This window comes from Cynocephalus volans, chromosome 8, assembly GCF_027409185.1.
Source record: "Cynocephalus volans isolate mCynVol1 chromosome 8, mCynVol1.pri, whole genome shotgun sequence".
Lineage (NCBI taxonomy): Eukaryota > Metazoa > Chordata > Mammalia > Dermoptera > Cynocephalidae > Cynocephalus > Cynocephalus volans.
In genome coordinates, this window is record NC_084467.1 from 88,775,970 (window position 1) to 88,796,841 (window position 20,872).

At 36.8% G+C, this 20,872-nt stretch overlaps 1 protein-coding gene across 3 annotated transcripts; it reads left to right on the plus strand.

The window, feature by feature from the left end:
• The first annotated feature begins 533 nt into the window (after positions 1-533).
• VCAM1 (vascular cell adhesion molecule 1) lies at positions 534-20,449 on the plus strand. 3 transcript variants are annotated; one of them, XM_063106680.1, is made up of 9 exons: positions 534-597; positions 1,151-1,426; positions 3,953-4,273; positions 5,572-5,838; positions 9,762-10,037; positions 11,935-12,255; positions 14,604-14,870; positions 16,298-16,564; positions 20,289-20,449. In XM_063106680.1, the coding sequence occupies exons 1-9, from the start codon at positions 534-536 to the stop codon at positions 20,447-20,449; spliced, it is 2,220 nt and encodes a 739-aa protein (XP_062962750.1). The 3 variants fall into 3 exon arrangements, with proteins under 3 accessions (XP_062962750.1, XP_062962751.1, XP_062962752.1); XM_063106681.1 differs by having other exon boundaries at positions 1,151-1,240; XM_063106682.1 differs by lacking the exon at positions 9,762-10,037.
• Positions 20,450-20,872: the final 423 nt, after the last annotated feature.

Sequence of the window (20,872 nt, forward strand, 5' to 3'; positions counted from 1 at the left end):
TATCTCTGTTTTAGAATTGCAAATATATTTTCTTAACAGAGAAAATCAGTTCACATGACATAGTAGTTATTTGTCCAGTTCAAAAACTACAGTATAATTTACCATTCTCTCTTTCTCTTCCATTGGATTCAGAAAGCTTCGCTCTGCAATGAGCATTGTCTTGTATCTTTCTGGCAAATATATCCTTTTGGAGTTGAAGATCAGCAAAAGTCTGCAATTTATAGTCTAGGAAGTGTCTTTTTTTTCCAGGACAGAGAGAGTAGTTTCAGTCCTGAGAGCAACTGAAAGGGTTAATACTGGGACTTGGCTGGCTGTCAGTTAAACTTTTTTCCCTGGCTCTGCTCTGGGTTTCCCCTTGAAGGGATTTCCCTCCGCCTCTGTAACAAGACTCTTTATAAAGAGCAGACTTTCCATTTCACTCCTCACTGAGTCTTGCTGGCTTTAGGAGCTGAAGACTCTTTTCAGGCACTCTCAGGTGGGGCAGACCTAAGAGTTTTGGAATCATTATTTTCTCATCACAGCAGCAACTTAAAATGTCTGGGAAGATAGTCGTGATCTTTGGAGCCTCAAATATACTTTGGATAGTGTTTGCAGCTTGTAAGTTCCTCTCCTTGATTTCTTTTATATGCTAGCATTCCATTTTAACCCTGGTTTTGGCTTCAGGGAGTTTTGCTATGGTAGTGAAGAAAGACATTAGGATTTTAAACAGGGCAAAACTTATTTAACCTAACTTTTAATGTGCTATTGAGTTTTGCTATATACCATTATACTGTCATAGTTAGAGCTGGAAGTTGATGTTTTCTGATACCTTTTTTCCAATGTCAAGTGAGTAATTTGGATTTTATCTCTAGTAATGTTATCTGTTTAGTTTCTTGTACTTGGTAATGAGATCAAACTCAGCAAATAACAAAACACCTTTGATATGTGGACATCAAGGTTGGAACTGAGAGTTCTCCTAAGTGAAGATGATTCCAACACCTTCTTTGGCTGTGACTTCAGTGCTTTTAGGGTGCCTTGTAACTGGTTTGAAGCAGTTTCAGAAAGAAATCAGACAGATCGTATTTTGGATGTTATACTAGAACAGAGAAGAGGTAGTAGAATGCTAGTCAAACCAGTGGTAAGCCCTCTTTTCTCTTTTTTGCTTTTGCAGCTCAAGATTTTAAAATCGAGACCTCCCCTGAATCCAGAACTCTTGCTCAGATTGGTGACTCCATCTCATTGGTTTGCAACACCATAGGCTGTGAATCTCCATTTTTCTCTTGGAGAACGCAGATGGACAGTCCACTGAACGGGGAGGTGAGGACTGAAGGGACCAAGTCCATACTGACCATGGATCCCGTCAGTTTGCAGAATGAACACTCTTACCTGTGCACAGCAACTTGTGGATCTGAGAAACGGGAAAAACAAATCCAGGTGGAGATCTACTGTGAGTGTTTTAGACAACTTTCAGTTTTCTCTTAATTTTGCTTTTAAAAGAGCCTTTTTAAAAAGGATGTTTCTAAAAGAAAAGTTTTTAAAGGGATATTTATGATATTTAAAGGATATTTATAGATTTTCAGCTGGAGAAGATACATCACCGAGAAAGCTAGAGACAGCTGATGCTAGCACTAGACCAGGAACTCAAATCTTGGCTTGTGATTCCTCCTTTGCCATAAGCATGATAACCGTGCGTAAGACTCAACCTCTCTGGGCTCCAGTTCTCTTAGCTATAAAATGAAAATCTCAAAGGTCCTTTTTATTTTATTTTTTAAAAAAATTTCCATTTGATTATATCTACTCTTTTACTTGCTCATGTGTCCAAATGATTACTTGCTCATGTGTCCAAATCCATCCTTTAGGGATTTTCCATTCATTTATTCTTATGCAATTTGGTGCTTAAAATCAGTTTAAAGATTAAGTAGAAGATCTATAATTTAATTATGGACTTCGGTATAAAAGTTTTCTCCTCAGACATAATACAAAATATCCGCAAACATTTCACTCACTTGACTTTGGTGTCGATAAATTTAGGATTTTTGTTTGTTTGTTTGATGCCATAAAGCCTTGGTGCTCAACCTCAAAAATACTTATATAATGAGTTAGATTTGCATCATGAACATGAGTAAATACCCGTAGTTTATTAGGCTACAAAATGCATCCTACTCTATTCTCAATTCAGCAGATAAAGTTAGCAAGAGAAGTAAAATCTAAACTGATGTAAATTATTCGCCTTCGCTTACTGATGGCCTCTCTCTCTAAAAAACAGGACTTGTTTAGGGTCATTCTTCATGAAGACCTCATCTGATTATCTTTTAATTATGTTGGTTCCTTTCCACTATGCTGGAGTCTAGCTTTGCCCAGTAAACTTCATTGATTCTTCAACAAGCCCCATGAGTTGCTAAAGCTTCCTGAGAAACTGTGCTTGGCCGGCTGCTTTCAATTATGCTGTTTGTACATGCATAGTTTATGTCTGTGCAGCCTCCTGAGCTCCTTGAAAGGTCCCCTTATGTAAACACAGGGAAAAGTAGCAAGTTCTTATATTACCTGACATCAAGTTGTGCGGTTCATAAGCACATGTTTTACGGAATATGAGGCACAAAAATTACTAGTGGAAAATTTTACATAACAAAGTGTTTCCAGTTTCTTTGTATTTTGCCTACAAGTACCAAATAGTTGAAGATTTAAAAAAGAGAAATGAAGATGCTTCTGGCTTTAATTATCTTGCCTGAGGTTTTTCTCCAAGAATATCTGTTTTTCATTACATTTAACAGTTCTGTCTCCATTCCACATTTGATTGTAATGTTCTTATGGTTGGGACCTTTGTGTTCTCCTTACTGCACAGTTTTGAATCCACCAGTATGTTACCATCATGACAGTGTGTAATGAAAAAGGTAACCCTTGCTAAAGAGGCACTGACCAACTGAAATAATGTGTTGTTTTATATTAAAAGGTTCAATGGTATATGGTTGGGACATTAAATTAGGCATTTCAGGAGGCAAATCTGACTTCCAGAGTTTAAACACTGCACAGGTATACCTTTCTGTGGATGAATTCCTGTCAGAGGCAGCATTTTCAAAACCCAATTATTTAAAGTTGCTCTTTTCAGGGCCGAACCCGTGGCTCACTCGGGAGAGTGCGGTGCTGGGAGAGGGCGCAGGTTCGGATCCTATATAGGGATGGCCGGTGCGCTCACTGGCTGAGCGCGGTGCAGACGACACTAAGCCAAGGGTTCCGATCCCCTTACCGGTCACACACACACACACACACACACACACACACACACACACACACACACACACACACACACACACACACACACACAAAAATAAAATAAAATAAATTTGCTCTTTCCATTTCTTAGTATATCTTGCTCAACAACTATTCTTTACAATGGCATTCTGAGCCTTAGATGCATTATCTGTAAAATTAAAATATATCTTCCCTGACTAAAATAAGAGAATATGGTAATAACATAATATAAATCTGTAGTAGCAGTACAGAGTCATAGAAATCCTGAGTTTAAATCTTAGCTTTACTATTTACTAGCTATGTGATCTCTCAGACAAGTTTTGCAGAAGTATTAAGTCCAAATTTTCTTATCTGTAATATATGGTCCCATCTCTTAGGGCTATTGTGAGGGTCAGATAAAATCATTTATGTTAAATCTATGGCAATGTAATGGGCACAAAGTTTCAATAAATGTTAGATTTTCTCTCCCTTCCTTTACTCCAATAACATGCAACCCTTAATATATGCAAGATCAGAACTGGAGAATCCTCTAAAAGGTGGCTGATCCTGATTCCTGCTTCTTGAACCCACCACAAACCATGAAAGACTATTTGAACAATTAATTCTGTTGTATTAATAAGACTGTATTAACAAAAACATTAGAATTAATTTGCATTGTGTTAAAATGTTAAGAGGACTTATATAACATGAACAAAAAGCCTACTCATGTATTTGGCCTTTGCAGCTTTCCCTAGGGATCCAGAGATTCATTTGAATGGCCTTCTGGAAGTCGGAAAACCAATCACAGTCAAGTGTTTGGTCCCTGATGTATACCCATTTGACAAGCTGGAGATAGATTTACTGAAAGGTGACCATCTCATGAAGAATCAGGAATTTCTGGAGGTTATGGATAAGAAGTCCCCTGAAACCAAGAGTTTGGAAGTAACCTTTACTCCTATTGTTGAGGATATTGGGAAAGCTCTTGTTTGTCGAGCTAAATTACATGTTGATGAAACTGATTTTGCACCCAAAGAAAGGGAGTCTACAAAAAAACTGCAAGTCTACAGTAAGTACTTGTGTGATTTGGTCTAATCGTTATGGGAGATCAATCTTGGGTGTATATAGCAATAAACTTAGCAACTGAGTCAACAAGAAGTATGTTTGTAGTTTTTACTCCATTTTTATTTGTTGAGAACATAACATTTGCCAATAGCATAATTCAATGAAAAGAATACTGGATTTGGAGTGAGAAGGTTTGAGCTTAATTTCTAGTTCCATTAATTGTTTGAGCTTGGGTTACTTAATTTTTCTGTTTCCCAGTCTATCAAAGGGGAATAATACAATCTGATTGAAAATAGGCCCAAATAATAAAATGTTTTTAATCATGGTTTGTAAACTCTTATAATATGCCTTGAAATATTAGTTGCATAGGTATAGAAACTTGACAAGGTGAGCACTTATTCTGTGTACGTGTGTGTGCACACCTGTAAATGCATAAGCTTACACATACACATACACATACACATACACATACACGTGGGGGGAAGGTGACAGGGTTTGATTGTCCCCTATCTAACTGAGACTACCAAGGGATTTGAGGCAGTCTTGTAGTCCTAGAATAATGTAGGATTGAACTCCCTGTGCCCTGTTCTAGACTAAATTGCTCTGTTCTGTTCTGGGCACCACATTTAAAAGGAGTATCACCAACTCTAGCATGTTTAGTGAAAAGAGAAGGAGATGGAAAGACTTTTAACAATATTTTGAGAAGAATAGTCAAGATAGTGGATATTTTTCCAGAGAAACAAAACCTGGAAAAAAGAGCTCTAATTAAGTATTTAAAAGACAGTAGTGTCTTTTAAAGAGGGATTTGGTTTATTCTGTAGCCATAGAAGGCTGAACTATGACTAGTTTGTAGAAGTTAGTTCCAAAGAGGAAGATTTCAGCTCAATGGGAGAAAATGTTCTAGGATTAGATCTGTCCAAAGATCAAATTGACTGTTTTATAAAGCAATGGGTTGTCTTTCTCAGTAAATGTTGAGGCTTACTTGAATGAGCACTTGGCAAGGATGCTTAGATGGGACTCCTACCTATAGGTGGGAGATTGAACCTCATGATTCTAAGGGCCCGTCTTAATTTCTGAATTATCAATGGCCATCTGAAAACACTAAACATCAAAAAAAGTAACTCAAGTTAGTCAGAAACTAGACTATTTTGTAATGAGTCAGCTGTTTTTAATACTAATTTGGTAGAGTAAGTTTGTTAGATTTGTGGAAGCACATAAACACAATCTATGAGAGAAATACATTACTCCTGTTGGATCAAGACGATGCTTAGCAATTGCTAATATTATGCCCTGCTTTTTCAGTCTCACCCCAAAATACAGTTATCTCTGTGAATCCTTCCACAAGGCTGCAAGAAGGTGGCTCTGTGACGATGACATGTTCCAGTGAGGGTCTACCAGCTCCAGAGATTTTCTGGAGCAAGAAATTAGATAACGGGAATCTACAGCTCCTTTCTGGGAATGCAACTCTCACCTTAATTGCTATGAGGATAGAAGATTCTGGAATTTATGTGTGTGAAGGAGGTAATCTGATTGGGAAAAGCAGAAAAGAAGTGGAATTAATTGTTCAAGGTGAGTAGAATGTGAAAAAGGAATGATAAAGGTGTTGTCATTGGGATTTGAGCAATATGACACAGCTTCAATGCTGAAATTCCTTCCCTAAGTTTCATTGATGGCCCAGCTGATTGCCGCGTACTTAGGCACAAATATACATGGGTATTTATCCTACTCATACTTCTTGGAAGTCTTTCCTCCAAGAGCTTCCATGGCTCTGCTTTTCTGGTTCTTTTCCATGTTGCATCATTTCCTTGGCTTTCTCTCTTCCTCCTGCCTCTTGAATATTGGTATTTTCAGGTTACCACACCCGGTCCTCTTCTCTTCTCACTCTAGACCCCCAAGAAGTGGACTACTATAAGCTGATTATTCTCAAATTCATGTTTCCATATCGTATTATTCCAAACTGTCAGTTCCACCCCAAAATGATCCCTAGAATCTGACCTCTTCTTTAGCCTTCTTGCCATTGCCTTAGTTTATCATCTCTCACTTGGACTCTTGTAAGATGCTCTTAAATAACAGCACTCATTGAACCCTAACTATGTTTCAGGCATTTTATATATTCTATCTGTAATCCTCAAGAAATAACTATAGGGTAAATATTTTATACTCATTGTACAGATGAGAGAATAGAGTCTCACAGAGATTAGTAATGGTATCACCTACTGATTGTATACCTAATATTTCCAGGAATTCTACATTCTACTTTATATTTATTATCTCATTCAACTTCACCACAATGCTATAAGGTGGATAAAAACTCTGGCTCAGCATAGTTCATAATTTGCCTAAGACCAAATAGCTTGTTAGTTGCATTTACTATGATTTTAATACAGGGTTTTTTTTATTCCCAAACTCCACACCTTTTCAATTATAGCTGTCTATCTTTATTAATTGTTTTTTAAAAATTAATACTATATTTAATTGACAAATCATAATTGTATACATTTACGTAACACAATGTGATGTTTTGATATATGTAAAAATGTGGAATAATTAAATCAAGCTAATGAACATATTCATCACCTCACTTATTTTTTTGTGGTGAGATTTGAAATTTGCTCTCTTAGTTATTTTAAAATATACTATTTTAAAATAAAATAATAATATTACAAATAAAATTATTATTTTTAAGATTATAATTATAATTATTTTATTATTAAATCTTACTGTTATAAATAAAATATATTGTTAACTGTAGTCACCCTGCTGTGCAATGCATCTAAAAAACTTGTTTCTTGTATCTAACTGAAACTTGGTGCCCCTTAACCAACATCTCCCCATGCCCTTTCTCCCCACCCCTAACCCCCAGCCCTGGTAACCACCGTTCTACTCTCTGCTTCTATTAGTTTGATACTTTAGATTCTACATGTACGTGAGATCCTGAGGTAGTTGTCTTTCTGTGCTTGAGTTATTTCACTTAGCATAATGTCCTCCAGGTTTATCCATGTTGCTACAAATAACAGAATTTCCTTTTTTTTTTTTTTCCCTTAAAGGCTGACTAGTATTCCTTGTGTTTATAGCTAACTGTTTTTAAATGGTCTCCCTGCCATCATTCTGTCCCCAGGATAATCAGTGCTATGCATGGCTATCAGAGTTAATCACCTTAAGCAAAACTGTGCTCATTTTATATGACTTCAACCAAATTTCTTTAAATAACGACGTATAACTCGTTATAATCTGGTCAGAAACTACCTTCACAGCTTTGTTGGTAACTCTGTGCCTCTGTTTGTACTGTTCCTTCTGCCTTGAATGGCCTTTGTCCTTCCTTCACCTGGCAAAGTCCTAGCCATCCTCCAACACAAAGCTGATGTCAGTCTCAACACATATTAATTAACTAAGAGCCCTTGTCCGAGAATTGTGCTTGGTGCTGGGGGTACAGACAGGAAGAAAAGATGGCAAATGCCCCGGGGGAGCTTTCAAACTGTGAAAGAAAGACAGGCATATCAATAGGTAATTTAAATATACTTTAGTAAGAGCCAGTATAGTGTTATCTGTTTAAATGTGTCTTTCCATCAATTGTAAGCTTCTTAAAGTCAGGAATGTGTGTGTGTGTGTGTGTGTGTGTGTGTGTGTGTGTGTGTGTGTGTGTTTGAATGTTTGGGTGCCTCAAAGTACTTGACACATAATAAATATTCAGTAAATGTTTATCGAGTAAATGAATAAATTTTAAACACGGGTGACACAAATTTTTTAAATATGAAAACATAGAGTTTAAATTTGGATGATTACAAAAATAAAATTCAAACTCACCATCAGTAGATTAACTCAGTTGGTTGTTAGGTTAGCATTCTCAAGCGACCAGGAAAGATATTACATGAATAAAAATGTGGAAAGCTAATCATCCATCCTGGAATGGTGCCACCACATAATCACATAATAAGCTGTATCTCATTTTGATGTTCTGGGGTTGAGGAGGGTTGTTTTGCATTTTGCATCACATGGGCTCCTAAGGACCTTAAAGCACTGAAGATAGAACTGAACTTTAGCTACCTAAAAGAGTCACTCCCCCAGGAGCAGTAAGTTCACATTATAATATATGCAGCTACTGTAAAGAATTATCTGAGAACTGTTCACAAGCAGGAAGTGGATCTATTTTTAAAGTTCCCCATTCTTATACTAGCATATAAGGAATTCAGAAACTGATTATTGTTCTGAATGATCTCTCTTCCAAAATCTAATAGCATAACAGTTTATTGAGGTAATTTGAGGAGAGTCTTCCTTGGAAAATATTAAGATATCACAATTAAACCAACAAAACTGAGAAAAATAACTTCTCCTGGCACAGATGAGAACCTTGGAAAATGTAGTATATTGGGATTATTCACGTATTGAGGATTTCTTTCTCCCGTCTCCAGTCTGCTATTTACAAGGAAGATTTTAGTGATTTTCTAGAGAGTCACATTTGTCCCTTTCAGAGTTGCCCAACCACTCCCAGTTTCTTCAGGGGAATAGTGAAGATATGGAATTCTCTTTTTCCCTAAACAGCAGTTATGCACAAAGGCTTGTGCGCCCAGCAGGAGTTTTGAGACTTAGGAGTTTGCCCTCCCTTCTCAGCTTTCATTCCCTGAGTTAATTGCAAAACATTTTTATATCACATCAAACAAATTTTGGAGGTGACTTATGTATCACTTTAATGCTTAGATTTTGACTTGCTTTCAGTGTGATTCTGCATAACTTTCAATGTTATAATTTTATGTTGTTGGAACAGAAGCTCTAAGCACTGATCCATTATGGGTATTGTATCTAATTAGAAGGCTTTTTTATAGTTTTTTCCAGTTCCTCTTTTAGATCATGTTTTATATCCACATGAGGATAACTTGATTTAGTTGTTCTAGCAACTGAAAAGCTGGGGTCTTGAATCAGACCCAACTGGCACCAAGTCCTAATTTTGCCACTTGCAAACTGGGTAAAGTTAGTTAGCATTTCTGAATCTAAATTTTCTCAAGAAGAAAGAGGAGGAAAAGGAAGAGAAAGTAGAAAGAGGAGGAAGTAAAGGCTGAGATGAAATAATAATACTAGTTCATGAAATTGTTGTGAGGATTAAATGAGATGTACATGTAAAGTGGTTTACATAATGCTTGACACACAGGAACCGCTATATTTATTTGAGTTATTGTACACTATTGTAGTGATCTGATATATTATATTTGAGCAGAGACTGGATGATTGCTATGAAAAGATGCCAGTCTCTCTCTTGACAAATTGTTATCTATGTTCATTCTGTTAAATGAATGAATTAACAGACTATCATGAATTCATTTTTAAAAGATGTGGTGTCATTCCTGGTGATCCTGAGGTGAAAAGGAGTAATTTCTTCTTGGCACAGATATTAGCTAAAAGGAGATTAAGAAAAATAAAGATCATATATGAGAATATGATGAAAGAAGAAAATAATCTTATCTTCTTTTTATCTTTATCTCCACCCCCCTTTCCCCCAGAAAAACAGTTTACCATTGAGATCTCCCCTGGGCCCCGGATTGCTGCTCAGATTGGGGACTTGGTCGTGTTGACATGTGGTGTCACAGGCTGTGAGTCCCCATCTATCTCTTGGAGAACCCACACAGACAGCCCTCCGAATGGGACGGTGAGGAGTGAAGGGACCAAGTCCTCACTGACCCTGCACCCTGTGAGTTTTGAGAACCAACACTTATACCTGTGCTCCGTGACCTGTGGACAAAAGAAAGTGGAAAAGAGAATCCAGGTGGAGCTTTACTGTAAGTGGATTTCGGAGTTGTTTACTTTGTTTTTTTTTTTTTTTAGTTCCATTGGAAGAAAAAGGATGAGAGTCTGTGATAATCAATCATGCATTTAGAAAGGGAATTTAGCATTGTGAATGGTTCCTAAATCTCTGAAACAGAATGGTTTGAGGCAACATAATTGGCCTAAATCTTATGTACACATTACATATGAGGGATCTTCAAAAAATTAATGGAAGGATTCGTATTGTCTTTTAATTTAATTTTTCCACAAACATTTTGAAGTAGCCTGGTACATACTCAGCATCCACAGTCTTAGTTTGTGTCTGGTCAATGCTGTCTCATCATGCACCTGAACACACTCCATACTCCCTGCTTCCCAGTCCTTCCGTGTGTTCCTTGTGTTTGTGGGGTGTGTGGAGGTGGCAAGTGAGAGCACTGGGGGTCTGTGTCTTTTCAGATAACTGGGTGGGGGTGACTGCTGCTCATCTATTCACACTGTCTTAAAGCACATGTGGAAAGCTGATGTGGAGAATAGCAAACATGCAAAACAAACAAAACAAAACAAACGAGGCAATGGGAAGCAGGAGACATAAAAATGAAGACAGGAAGTTAGACTGGAGGTGGGAGGGTAAGAGCCAGTAGCTCAGGAGAAAAGCAGAGTCAAGATTACGCTGCTTACATGCACTACACTTTTTTTTGCTCTTCTGGTCATCTTAATAAAAATCGTTTACAATCTCAAATTTCTATGAATTTGACATTGCTGGTGTTCTCAGTCTATAATGAATGAGGGAAAAAATATGCAAAGTGACCACAAAGCTATTTCTTTGAGAAGGTTACTCTGTCTTCTTTTATTGAGGAACTCAAGAGAACATATTGTAGAGATTTTCCACCGGAAACCCTACCCAGACTTGTGTTACCCTTCAGGATTTTGTTCAGAATGAATTAGAGTATGCTCGTAAAGGGATTTGAATCTCTCCAAAGAAGGGTAAATTTTACTGTGTTATCGTATTACCCAGAGTCCTGGACCTGCTGATGTAGGCACATTCCCAGCAGAAATGAGAACCAACAGTGAATGCAATATGGAAATATTTGAGAATGTATCACTTTAACAACACTTTTGCTGAAGGAAAAAAAAAATTAACATCACTCTTGATAATTATTACAGTCTCATTTTTATTTATTTGTGTAAGATATGTTGTAAATATTATTATTTAAAATCTAAATCTCTTAAATTCTAAATAATACAGTTAAGGCAGTTCTTTTCTTAATTACAGGTATTATCTGAACAATATTTAAAACTTGGGGTCTAAATCTGGTCATTAGAAATTTAACTGTTGAAATTGAGAAATACCCTGTGGGTCTCATTACCAAGAGGCCGCACAGCTCTGTGACCTCTGTGAAACTAAGTCTGGACTCTGAGGTCAGAAAACATGGTGTCTTACCCTCTGTAAGTTTTAGTTTTCCTGGCTGTAAAATAAGTTAAAAAATACCATTTTTATCAGGCTGCTTTGAAGACTGAGATAATGAATGTTACGGGACTAGTTCATACTAAGAATTCAATACATCATGGCAAATATTTAAAACATTTAAAATAAGATGGTAGAAGCTGATGTGTCCTTAGAAAAGGTCAGGCCATGGTGCTCAGCCAGATTGCATTATTAAGAAGAGAAAAACAGAAGTAAAACTATTTGATACTTGATGACTTGATGTACTAAGTACTTTTTGTTTCCAACGTTATTTATATTTAATATCATAAATATGCATTTATACTTAATTTCATTATTTATGTATTGATGATCATTCTATCATATGTGAGTTAAAGCTGTCATTTTGAGACCTTTGCATTTAATAGAGCTTAGCTCAATTTTTCCTTGATTGTCACATTTAAACGTCATTTTTGCAATATTTACAGCATTCCATAGTGATCCAGAAATTAAGATGAGTGGTCTGCTAGTACATGGAAACCCTGTCACTGTAAGCTGCGAAGTTCCTAATGTTTACCCTTTTAACCAGTTGGAGATTGAATTACTTAAAGGGGAGACTACTATGCAGAATAAAGTATTTTTGGAGGAAGTGGATAGAAAATCCCCAGAGACCAAAAGTTTGGAAGTGACCTTCATCCCCACCACTGAAGATACTGGAAAAGTTCTTGTTTGTCAAGCTAAGTTATATATTGGTGAAATGGAATTTCAACCCAAACAAAGGCAGAGTACACAGACACTTTATGTCAATGGTGAGTACATATGTGACGTACCCACAATTTCATATGGATTTCTTTATCATGTTTGCCAGGAAATAGTTAACATAAGGTTAATGGTTAAAACCTTGTGAGAAAAAAAAAAATAACTGAAAAGATATTCCAGAATAATGATGATCATAACAAACCATCCCCTAACACTTGAAATAATAATAATAATTTATTTGCTTATTATTCTATGAGTTGGCCGTCTGGGAAGGGGCCAGCCGGACAGTTATTCTGCTCAATGTGGTATCAGCTGAGCTCCCGCATGCATTTTTGGTCAGATCAGCAGGGCTGGCTGGTCTCAGATGGCCTCACTCGCATATCTGGGACCTTTCTGTGAGTGTTGTCATCCTCAAGGAAAGTAACCTAGGCTTACTCACCAGAGCACAGTGTTTCAAGAAAGTGATAATGAAAGCAGCCTCTTAAAGCATGGGTTTGGGAGGCCTATCCTGTTATTTCTTTCACATTCTGTTGGTAAAAGAGTCACAAGGTCAGCTCAGATTCAAGGGGTGGAAAGACAGACTCCACTTTTCCACAAGAGGAGATTCAAATCCTTCATGGTCATGTTTAATCCACCGTAAATGGCAATACAGACTATCGTTGATCATATATTCTTTGGTAGCAAGAGAGTTTCTGCAGAACTTACTTCCATTAAAAAATATCCATGATGTGTTCATATTCTACTCTATCATTCTTTTTTTTTTCTGGTGCATACATCTTTCTATTGCCACAACAGTCACAATCCCCCACTTTACAGATAGGGAAACTGAGGCTCAGAGAAGGTCTATCTAGCACCAAAGGCCAACTTATTTTTTGTTACACATACTACCTTTCTACTAAAACAAGGTCCTTTCCTGTTTATTTATTTATTTATTTATTTAATTTATTTATTTTTTCTTAATTTTATTTTGTCGATATACAATGTGGTTGATTATTGTGGTCCATTACCAAACACCCCCTCCCTCCTCCCTCTCCCCCCTCCCACCCAACAATGTCCTTTCTGTTTGCTTGTCGTATCAACTTCAAAGAATTGTAGTTGTTATGTCTTCTTCTCCCCCCCCCCCGCCCCGGGGTTTTTTTGTGTGTGTGTGAATTTATTTATTTATTTTTAGCTCCCACCAATAAGTGAGAACATGTGGTATTTCTCTTTCTGTGCCTGACTTGTTTCACTTAATATAATTCTCTCAAGGTCCATCCATGTTGTTGCAAATGGCAGTATTTCATTCGTTTTTATAGCTGAGTAGTATTCCATTGTGTAGATGTACCACATTTTCTGTATCCACTCATCTGATGATGAACATTTGGGCTGGTTCCAACTCTTGGCTATTGTAAAGAGTGCTGCGATGAACATTGGGGAACAGGTATACCTTCGACTTGATGATTTCCATTCCTCTGGGTATATTCCCAACAGTGGGATAGCTGGGTCATTATGGTAGATCTATCTGCAGTTGTTTGAGGAACCTCCATACCATTTTCCATAGAGGCTGCACCATTTTGCAGTCCCACCAACAATGTATGAGAGTTCCTTTTTCTCCGCAACCTCACCAGCATTTATCGTTCATAGTCTTTTGGATTTTAGCCATCCTAACTGGGGTTAGACGGTATCTCAGTGTGGTTTTGATTTGCATTTCCCGGATGCTGAGTGATGTTGAGCATTTTTTCATATGTCTGTTGGCCATTTGGATATCTTCCTTAGAGAAATGCCTACTTAGCTCTTTTGCCCATTTTTTAATTGGGTTGCTTGTTTTTTTCTTGTAAAGTTGTTTGAGTTCCTTATATATTCTGGATATTAATCCTTTGTCAGATGTATATTTTGCAAATATTTTCTCCCACTCTGTTGGTTGTCTTTTAACTCTGTTAATTGTTTCTTTTGCTGTGCAGAAGCTTTTTACTTTGATATAATCCCATTTGTTTATTTTTCCTTTGGTTGCCTGTGCTTTTGGGGTCATATTCATGAAGTCTGTGTCCAGTCCTATTTCCTGAAGTGTCTCTCCTATGATTTCTTTAAGAAGTTTTATTGTCTCAGGGTGTATATTTAATTCTTTAATCCATTCTGAGTTGACTTTAGTGTATGGTGAAAGGTATGGGTCTAGTTTCATTCTCCCACATATTGATATCCAGTTCTCCCAGCACCATTTGCTAAAGAGGCAGTCTCTTCCCCAGTGTACTCTATCATTTTGTATTTGCTGAAGTAAATGAGGACAGAAACCTCCTGTGGTACAGTTATCAAGGTTTATAAACTGCTCTAAGTCGCTGTAGCCCAGTTTTGCAACAGTATTAAAACTGTTTAGAACTCAGCGAATCAGGGGTCAAGCTAATAAGTGTCTCTCCCTTTTCAGTTGCCCCTAGGGACACAACCGTCTTGGTCAACCCATCCCCCATCCTGGAGGAAGGCAGTTCTGTCAATATGACATGCTCTAGCAGTGGCCTTCCAGCTCCAAAAATCCTGTGGAGCAGGCAGTTAAATAATGGGGATCTACAGCCTCTTTCAGAGAACACAACTATCACTTTAATTTCTACAAAAATGGAAGATTCTGGTACTTATGTGTGTGAAGGGATTAACCAGGCTGGAATAAGTAGAAAAGAAGTTGAATTAATTATCCAAGGTAAGCAGAATGTGATTGTTGTTATTGCTAGTATTTTTTTGATTATGTTAATGGTAATTAATGAAGTCCTCTTTGAAAATAAAATTTTTACTAAAAAAAGTATTGAGGGTTTTGAAGAGTTCCTGATGTTTCCCATTCACGCGAAGCTCCTGGAATGGTACTTTCTCTCGAGCCATTCCAAATCACTTATCCTGAAATTCTTTTTACCTTAAGTGAAATGCTAGCTCTGGTTCCAGTTACACTTATAAAGCAATGATTATGGTGTTGAAATAAGGATAGAAAGAGATATATATGTATTTAAAATTTTAGTATCAAAGCCACCATATCTGGCTGAATTGGACCCTGAGTGTCAATCTCCCAAAATGCTTTCTAGTATTTGCTTAGTAGCCCAAGAAGGCATTCAAACCTTTTGTAAATTCTGAGATTGAGAGTAGAAGTAATTGTGCCCTCTGGTTCATCAGCCTGGTGACAGTCAAACCACCAGAGATATCCAATCTAGGCCCCCTCTCTCTGAAATGGAGACCTAAGACTGAGAACAAAACAATTCCCAGTGGGCAGGTTGAAACCGTGGACAGTTAAGAGCAAAACCATGAAGTAATCAATTTGGATTTGCTCCAATACCTTCCATTTTGGGTGTTGGGGTTCTTTTCCTCTCCAAGGCTGCCATTTCCTCTCTTACACCTTGATGGTATTACCATGAAGGTATTAGTGACTTGTTACCTCATCTCAATGAGATTTGTATTTTAAAGAAAGAACTTTGGAAGGGCAATGTACAACATTAAAGAAAACCTTTAGGATGGATGTCATGGTATTTTGGCCTTGGACAGAGAAAGACTCTCAAATCAAGTCACAAAATAGATGACCTTACCAGGAATCTCACTTATAAAATGGTGTTATGATACCTCCCTCAATGGGTTGTTACACCAATAGAGATGTTGTATGTCAAGCACACTTAGCAGTGCCTGGAACCTGATAAATGGCAGCTGTGTTATTAAGGATAATAAAAAAGCCATCTCTGTCCAGCTTAATTTCTTGGTCTGGGAGGATCCAGATCAAAACTCAGAAGGCCTACCAAGTACTTTGTACTTCAAGGAAAATTTTGCAAAAGAGCATGACAAAAAAATTAATTTCCTTTTTCACATTAAGTTCTACAGCTATTTATTACACACCCATTCTTTGTGCTAGGCTAGGTAAAGAATTAAATTAAGGGGCATGAAAGAAGCATAAAACATATCCTTTCTTGTTTAAAACATGATTATTTACAATAATCCAGTGGATACTTGACTTCTTTACATGCCCTTCTTAACATCTGATGCAAACAGTAGGCACAAATAGCTCTTTGGCCTCTATTGCTAATGTCATTAAATTAATATGGAGTTGGTTTATATTTTACTCCATCAGAGGTGCCTTTTAAATTCTCTTTACAGTTGCTCCAAGAGATATTCAACTTAGAGCTTTTCCCTCTGAAAGTGTCAAGGAAGGAGATACTGTCATTATCTCCTGTACATGCAGAAATTATCCAGAAACTTGGATAATCCTGAAGAAAAAAGCAGAGACAGGAGACACAGTGCTAAAGTCTACAGATGGCGCATATACCATCCGCAAGGCCCAGTTGCAGGATGCAGGAGTGTACGAATGTGAATCAAAAAATGAGGTTGGCTCACAATCAAGAAGTTTAACTCTTGATGTAAAAGGTAAGTTAATTTTTGACTTTTGGTTTTTGTTATTTTTTTGTAGTAGTTCAGGGATTTTGTGGATTGCATAGAATGTCTAGTATTAGATGAATGAGTTGGCAAAATGAAGCTGAATTCCATATTGACTGTGATTCTTAACATTTCTTGAAATAATCAAGCACAGCTGTTCTATCCTATAGAGTTTAGCCCGGAAGTTGACATTAATCATTGGTGAGTGTGGAATTACCATTTGCCTTTTTTCAAGGTTGACAATTCATCATTGGTCCCTGAGGTTTTGCACTTGTTAAATATTTAACCGTATTTTCAAAACCTCTCCCTGGGGGTTATCAGAAATCAAAGAAGTAGAATTGGCACACTAGGGAAAAAAAAAAAAAAGGGTTCTGTTCATACCCTCTTCCTTCCTGCCAGAAGGGAACATTATTTTTTGAACATGGAATAACTGAATGCTTTCTGGATTGACTCTTTTCAGGATAATAATTGAGAGTAGCAATCTGGATACTGAACAACATAAAAAATCTCTAGACTACAGAAAAGCCTCCTTAAAAATCCAAGCCCCTTGCCATCCTGCCCTATTCTGATGAAGAGAGAGAGGGAGGGGCAATGGCTTCATCCATGAAAACTCAGGGGTCCCTTAATCTCCTAACCCCTCTGTGAGTGCACAGTAGGTAGGATCTGTTGATCTAATTGGTGTAAGCAGAATATGTCAGCCTTGACTACTCAGTCTCACACTCCTTGCACGCTAATGTGCTCCTGTTGTGTACTGGAAGCCATACTTGGCAGTGGAGTGCAAACAGGACTGCAAACAAATACCAACTCATAAGAGGTCTGGCACTTGGCTATTAGAGTTAGCAACCACTTGTTAATGTAGAGGAAATTTGAACCTAAGTCACAAAACAGGTACAAATTTAGTCATCTGGCCAAATTTCTCAAGATTGCAAGCTTTACTGTATGTTTTCTATTTTCACAGTACCTCCCTGAAACACTGCAATATCAATACATCCATCTATAAATGTTAAAGAAGGGGAAATATCATGATTACATGTAAAACTTTTAGTCACCCACCTGCAGTGATGATCCTGAAAAGAGTTGATCTAGCCAATGAAGTTACTATGTGTTCAAAGAATGGGACATTTACTTTGTATCATGTCACTCAAAATGATACAGAGGTATATGTCATCAGTGCTTCAAATGAGGTTTCGGATGATTCTGTATGGACTGAGATCTCAGTTATGAGGAGGTTGAAATTCATTCATTCATTCCTATATTCTTTAATCCTTGATGTCTCCAGGCCACCTTTAATTAAGCCTAGGCCCAGGAAATTGGACTTTAACATTTCTGTAATTCTGTTTGTAATTAATTGTTCTCTTTTAAAGACATTAAAGTTTCTCTACTTTTTAACTTTCTCTCTCACACATTGTTGTTTTTTCTGAACCCATGACCCTGATGTTACAACGCTGTGCTCTAACCAACTGAACTAACCAGCCAGCCCCTCGTTGTTTTTTCTAATCACTTTATGGAATTAATAACTTACCTATTTGCCACTTTTTAGTTATCATTTAAATGAATAAAGAATGTGAGGCACTCAGCTGGAAATTCATGTCCCCAAACTGAATATGATTTAAAAGATCTAGATATGAATGGAAACAAAAAATTAACATTTTGGGGGGTATTTCAAACTGGTTTTCCTTTGTATTTAGCTGGGTTTTTTATTTGTTTGATTTTGTTTCAGCTTGAATGTATTTCACTGATAGAAATGGTCAGGAGTCTTTTTAAGATTTTCAGTATCCATAGAACTAGTAGTAAATTGTACAGCCAGACCCTGATGGTCTGACTTCTGATTTTCCGACTTGTGATGTTGCAAAAGCGATATGCATTCAGCAGAAACCGTGATTCGAGTACCCATACAGCCATTCTGTTTTTCACTTACAGTACAGCATTCAATAAAGTACATGAGGTATTCAACACTTAATTATAAAGTACGCTTTGTATTAGATAATCTTCCCTACTACAGGCTAATGTAAGTGTTCTAAGAATGTTTAAGATAGGCTAGGCTAAGCTATGGTGTTCGGTAGGTTAGGTGTATTAAATCCATCTTCAACTTACGACATTTTCAACTTACGGTGGGTAAGATGTAATCCCATTGTACATCAAGGAGCATCTAAATTTGAAGATGGCCCTGGCAATTGACTCAGCAGCAGCAAATTTGTGTTTTTCTGCAAATGCCTGATGGCAAAACTGAAAGGCAAAAGATAGTATTTATTAAATTGAAAAGAAAACAATAGAACAGAAATACCATTGCCCAGCATGTCATCAATATTGATGCCTAAGCATTATTATAGTGATGGACATTCAATTAAAATATTACCCTTATACTTTGACTAGCTCAACTCCAGCAAGGGAAATTAGAAAAATGAGGCAAATATCATCACACTTACGATGAAATGTTTTTTCTTTAATAATATGAAAAATTGACTTCACATCATCTGATGCTATTGATTCTTTTCTACTTGGTTGACATCCGGTGATTAGAAAGCTCTAGGAGGAATGTAGTGATCACTTGCATCAGATCACTCATTTTCTGCCAGGACTGAGGCAACATATATGCCGCTTAGTGAAACTTAATACTCATGAAGTCCTACTCATACAATGCTTTGCAAACAAAGTACAAACAGAAATGAGTTTCCAGCAAATGCCACACTATCTTTTTCAGATGTTAAATGGTATTGCAGCTATCAGATGATTTTTTAGTACATTAGAAAGAATATTAATTTTAAAGTTTTTGTGTCTCTCACCTTCTGTCCTCCATTTATAATTAAATGGCAAATGACAGGATGTAGAAAGAAGAAAATGTATTAGTGTTCAAAAAATATTTTTTTAGGTGCCAACTACACCAAGCAGGGAGTCAGGTATGGCTATTCAGTGGTGGACCAAAAAGAAAATAGATATACATGTCTTTGTGTTGCTAACAGTATAGAGAAGAAAAGCAAATTTAATAATCATATAGACATGTTTAATTACAAGCTGTGATAAGGGCTACAAAGGGAAACTATAGTGGGTTTTGAGAGTATGTTGGGGTTCTTAATCTAGGCTGGGCGAGATGTGGATCAGAGAATATCTCTACGAGTAAGTAACGTTTAGGCTGAAACATGGTACTATCCAAGGAACTTCAGTTTTATTTTATCTATAGATAATATAACTGTTGAAGAGGAATAACATAACATGTTATAAGGATTTATAATTACAGGATATTATTGTAAAGTTATTACATATATTATATATAAAACGTACATAATGTTATAACATAAATAGTATAAGAATTTTCTTGGAGAAATGATCAGTCATTTTAATTCATGGTGCTAAGAGTTCTAGCTTTTTAGTAGATATTTCTGTTTCCCAAAGCAAACACCTCTCTCCAATTACTGCTCTTATAAACAAGCCCTCAAAATTTGCACCCTCCCTTCCATCCTACAACTGAACCTGAATCTGTTTGAATCCAAGTCTGTGGAAGTCATCAACCAGTATCTTTAGATCTATTATGACCATAGAAACCACCAACTAATAATTTGGATAATTCAGAGAAATGTGTGTTTTGAATCCTGATGGTCCTTATTCAGTTCTCTTTGAAGAACTAGTTATACTGTTACAATAAAACATGTAACTATCATTATTAAACGACTTGCTTTTTGTACTAGACCTTAATTGCAACCTTTTCATTATTTTCCAGGAAGAGAAAATAACAAGGACTATTTTTCTCCTGAACTTCTCATGCTCTATTTTGCATCCTCCTTAATAATACCTGCTATTGGAATGACCATTTACTTTGCAAGAAAAGCCAACATGAAAGGGTCTTATAGTCTTGTAGAAGCACAGAAATCAAAAGTGTAGCTAACATTGAAATAGTCAACCAGAGACACAATTTATCAGTCCAAATCCTTAGTACTGCTCATCGTTCCATGAGAAAAACAATGGGCTGAGAGCTCTGACTTCCCTGAATGTGTTGAACACAGAAAGATACGGCTGCCTGTGCCCCTGACTGTGAGCAAGAAGCCAAAGGAAAGCTTTCTGCCTGAAAAAGAGTCACTGCCATTGAGATGAGATGACTGAAGGAGTTCTTTGATGTGTATGTACAATAATGTAATCTGTACATATGTAAAATGAAATTATGCCACAGCAAGTTGATTTGGAATAGTAGCACTCTATATTCAGATTGTTAAAATAATTAAACAGTGTTGCTTGGACTGACCATTGTTACTTAGTGCATCATAGGAGAATTTAACATTAATGTTGACTGGCAGCTGAACTCTGTCA

Excerpts from the sequence above, each read along its gene's own strand:
- VCAM1 (XM_063106680.1), top strand. The coding sequence starts at position 534 with ATGTCTGGGAAGATAGTCGTGATCTTTGGAGCCTCAAATATACTTTGG. Across the intron at positions 1,427-3,952 it reads AATCCAGGTGGAGATCTACT|CTTTCCCTAGGGATCCAGAG; the intron begins GTGAGTGTTTTA and ends TGGCCTTTGCAG. Across the intron at positions 5,839-9,761 it reads AGTGGAATTAATTGTTCAAG|AAAAACAGTTTACCATTGAG; the intron begins GTGAGTAGAATG and ends CCTTTCCCCCAG.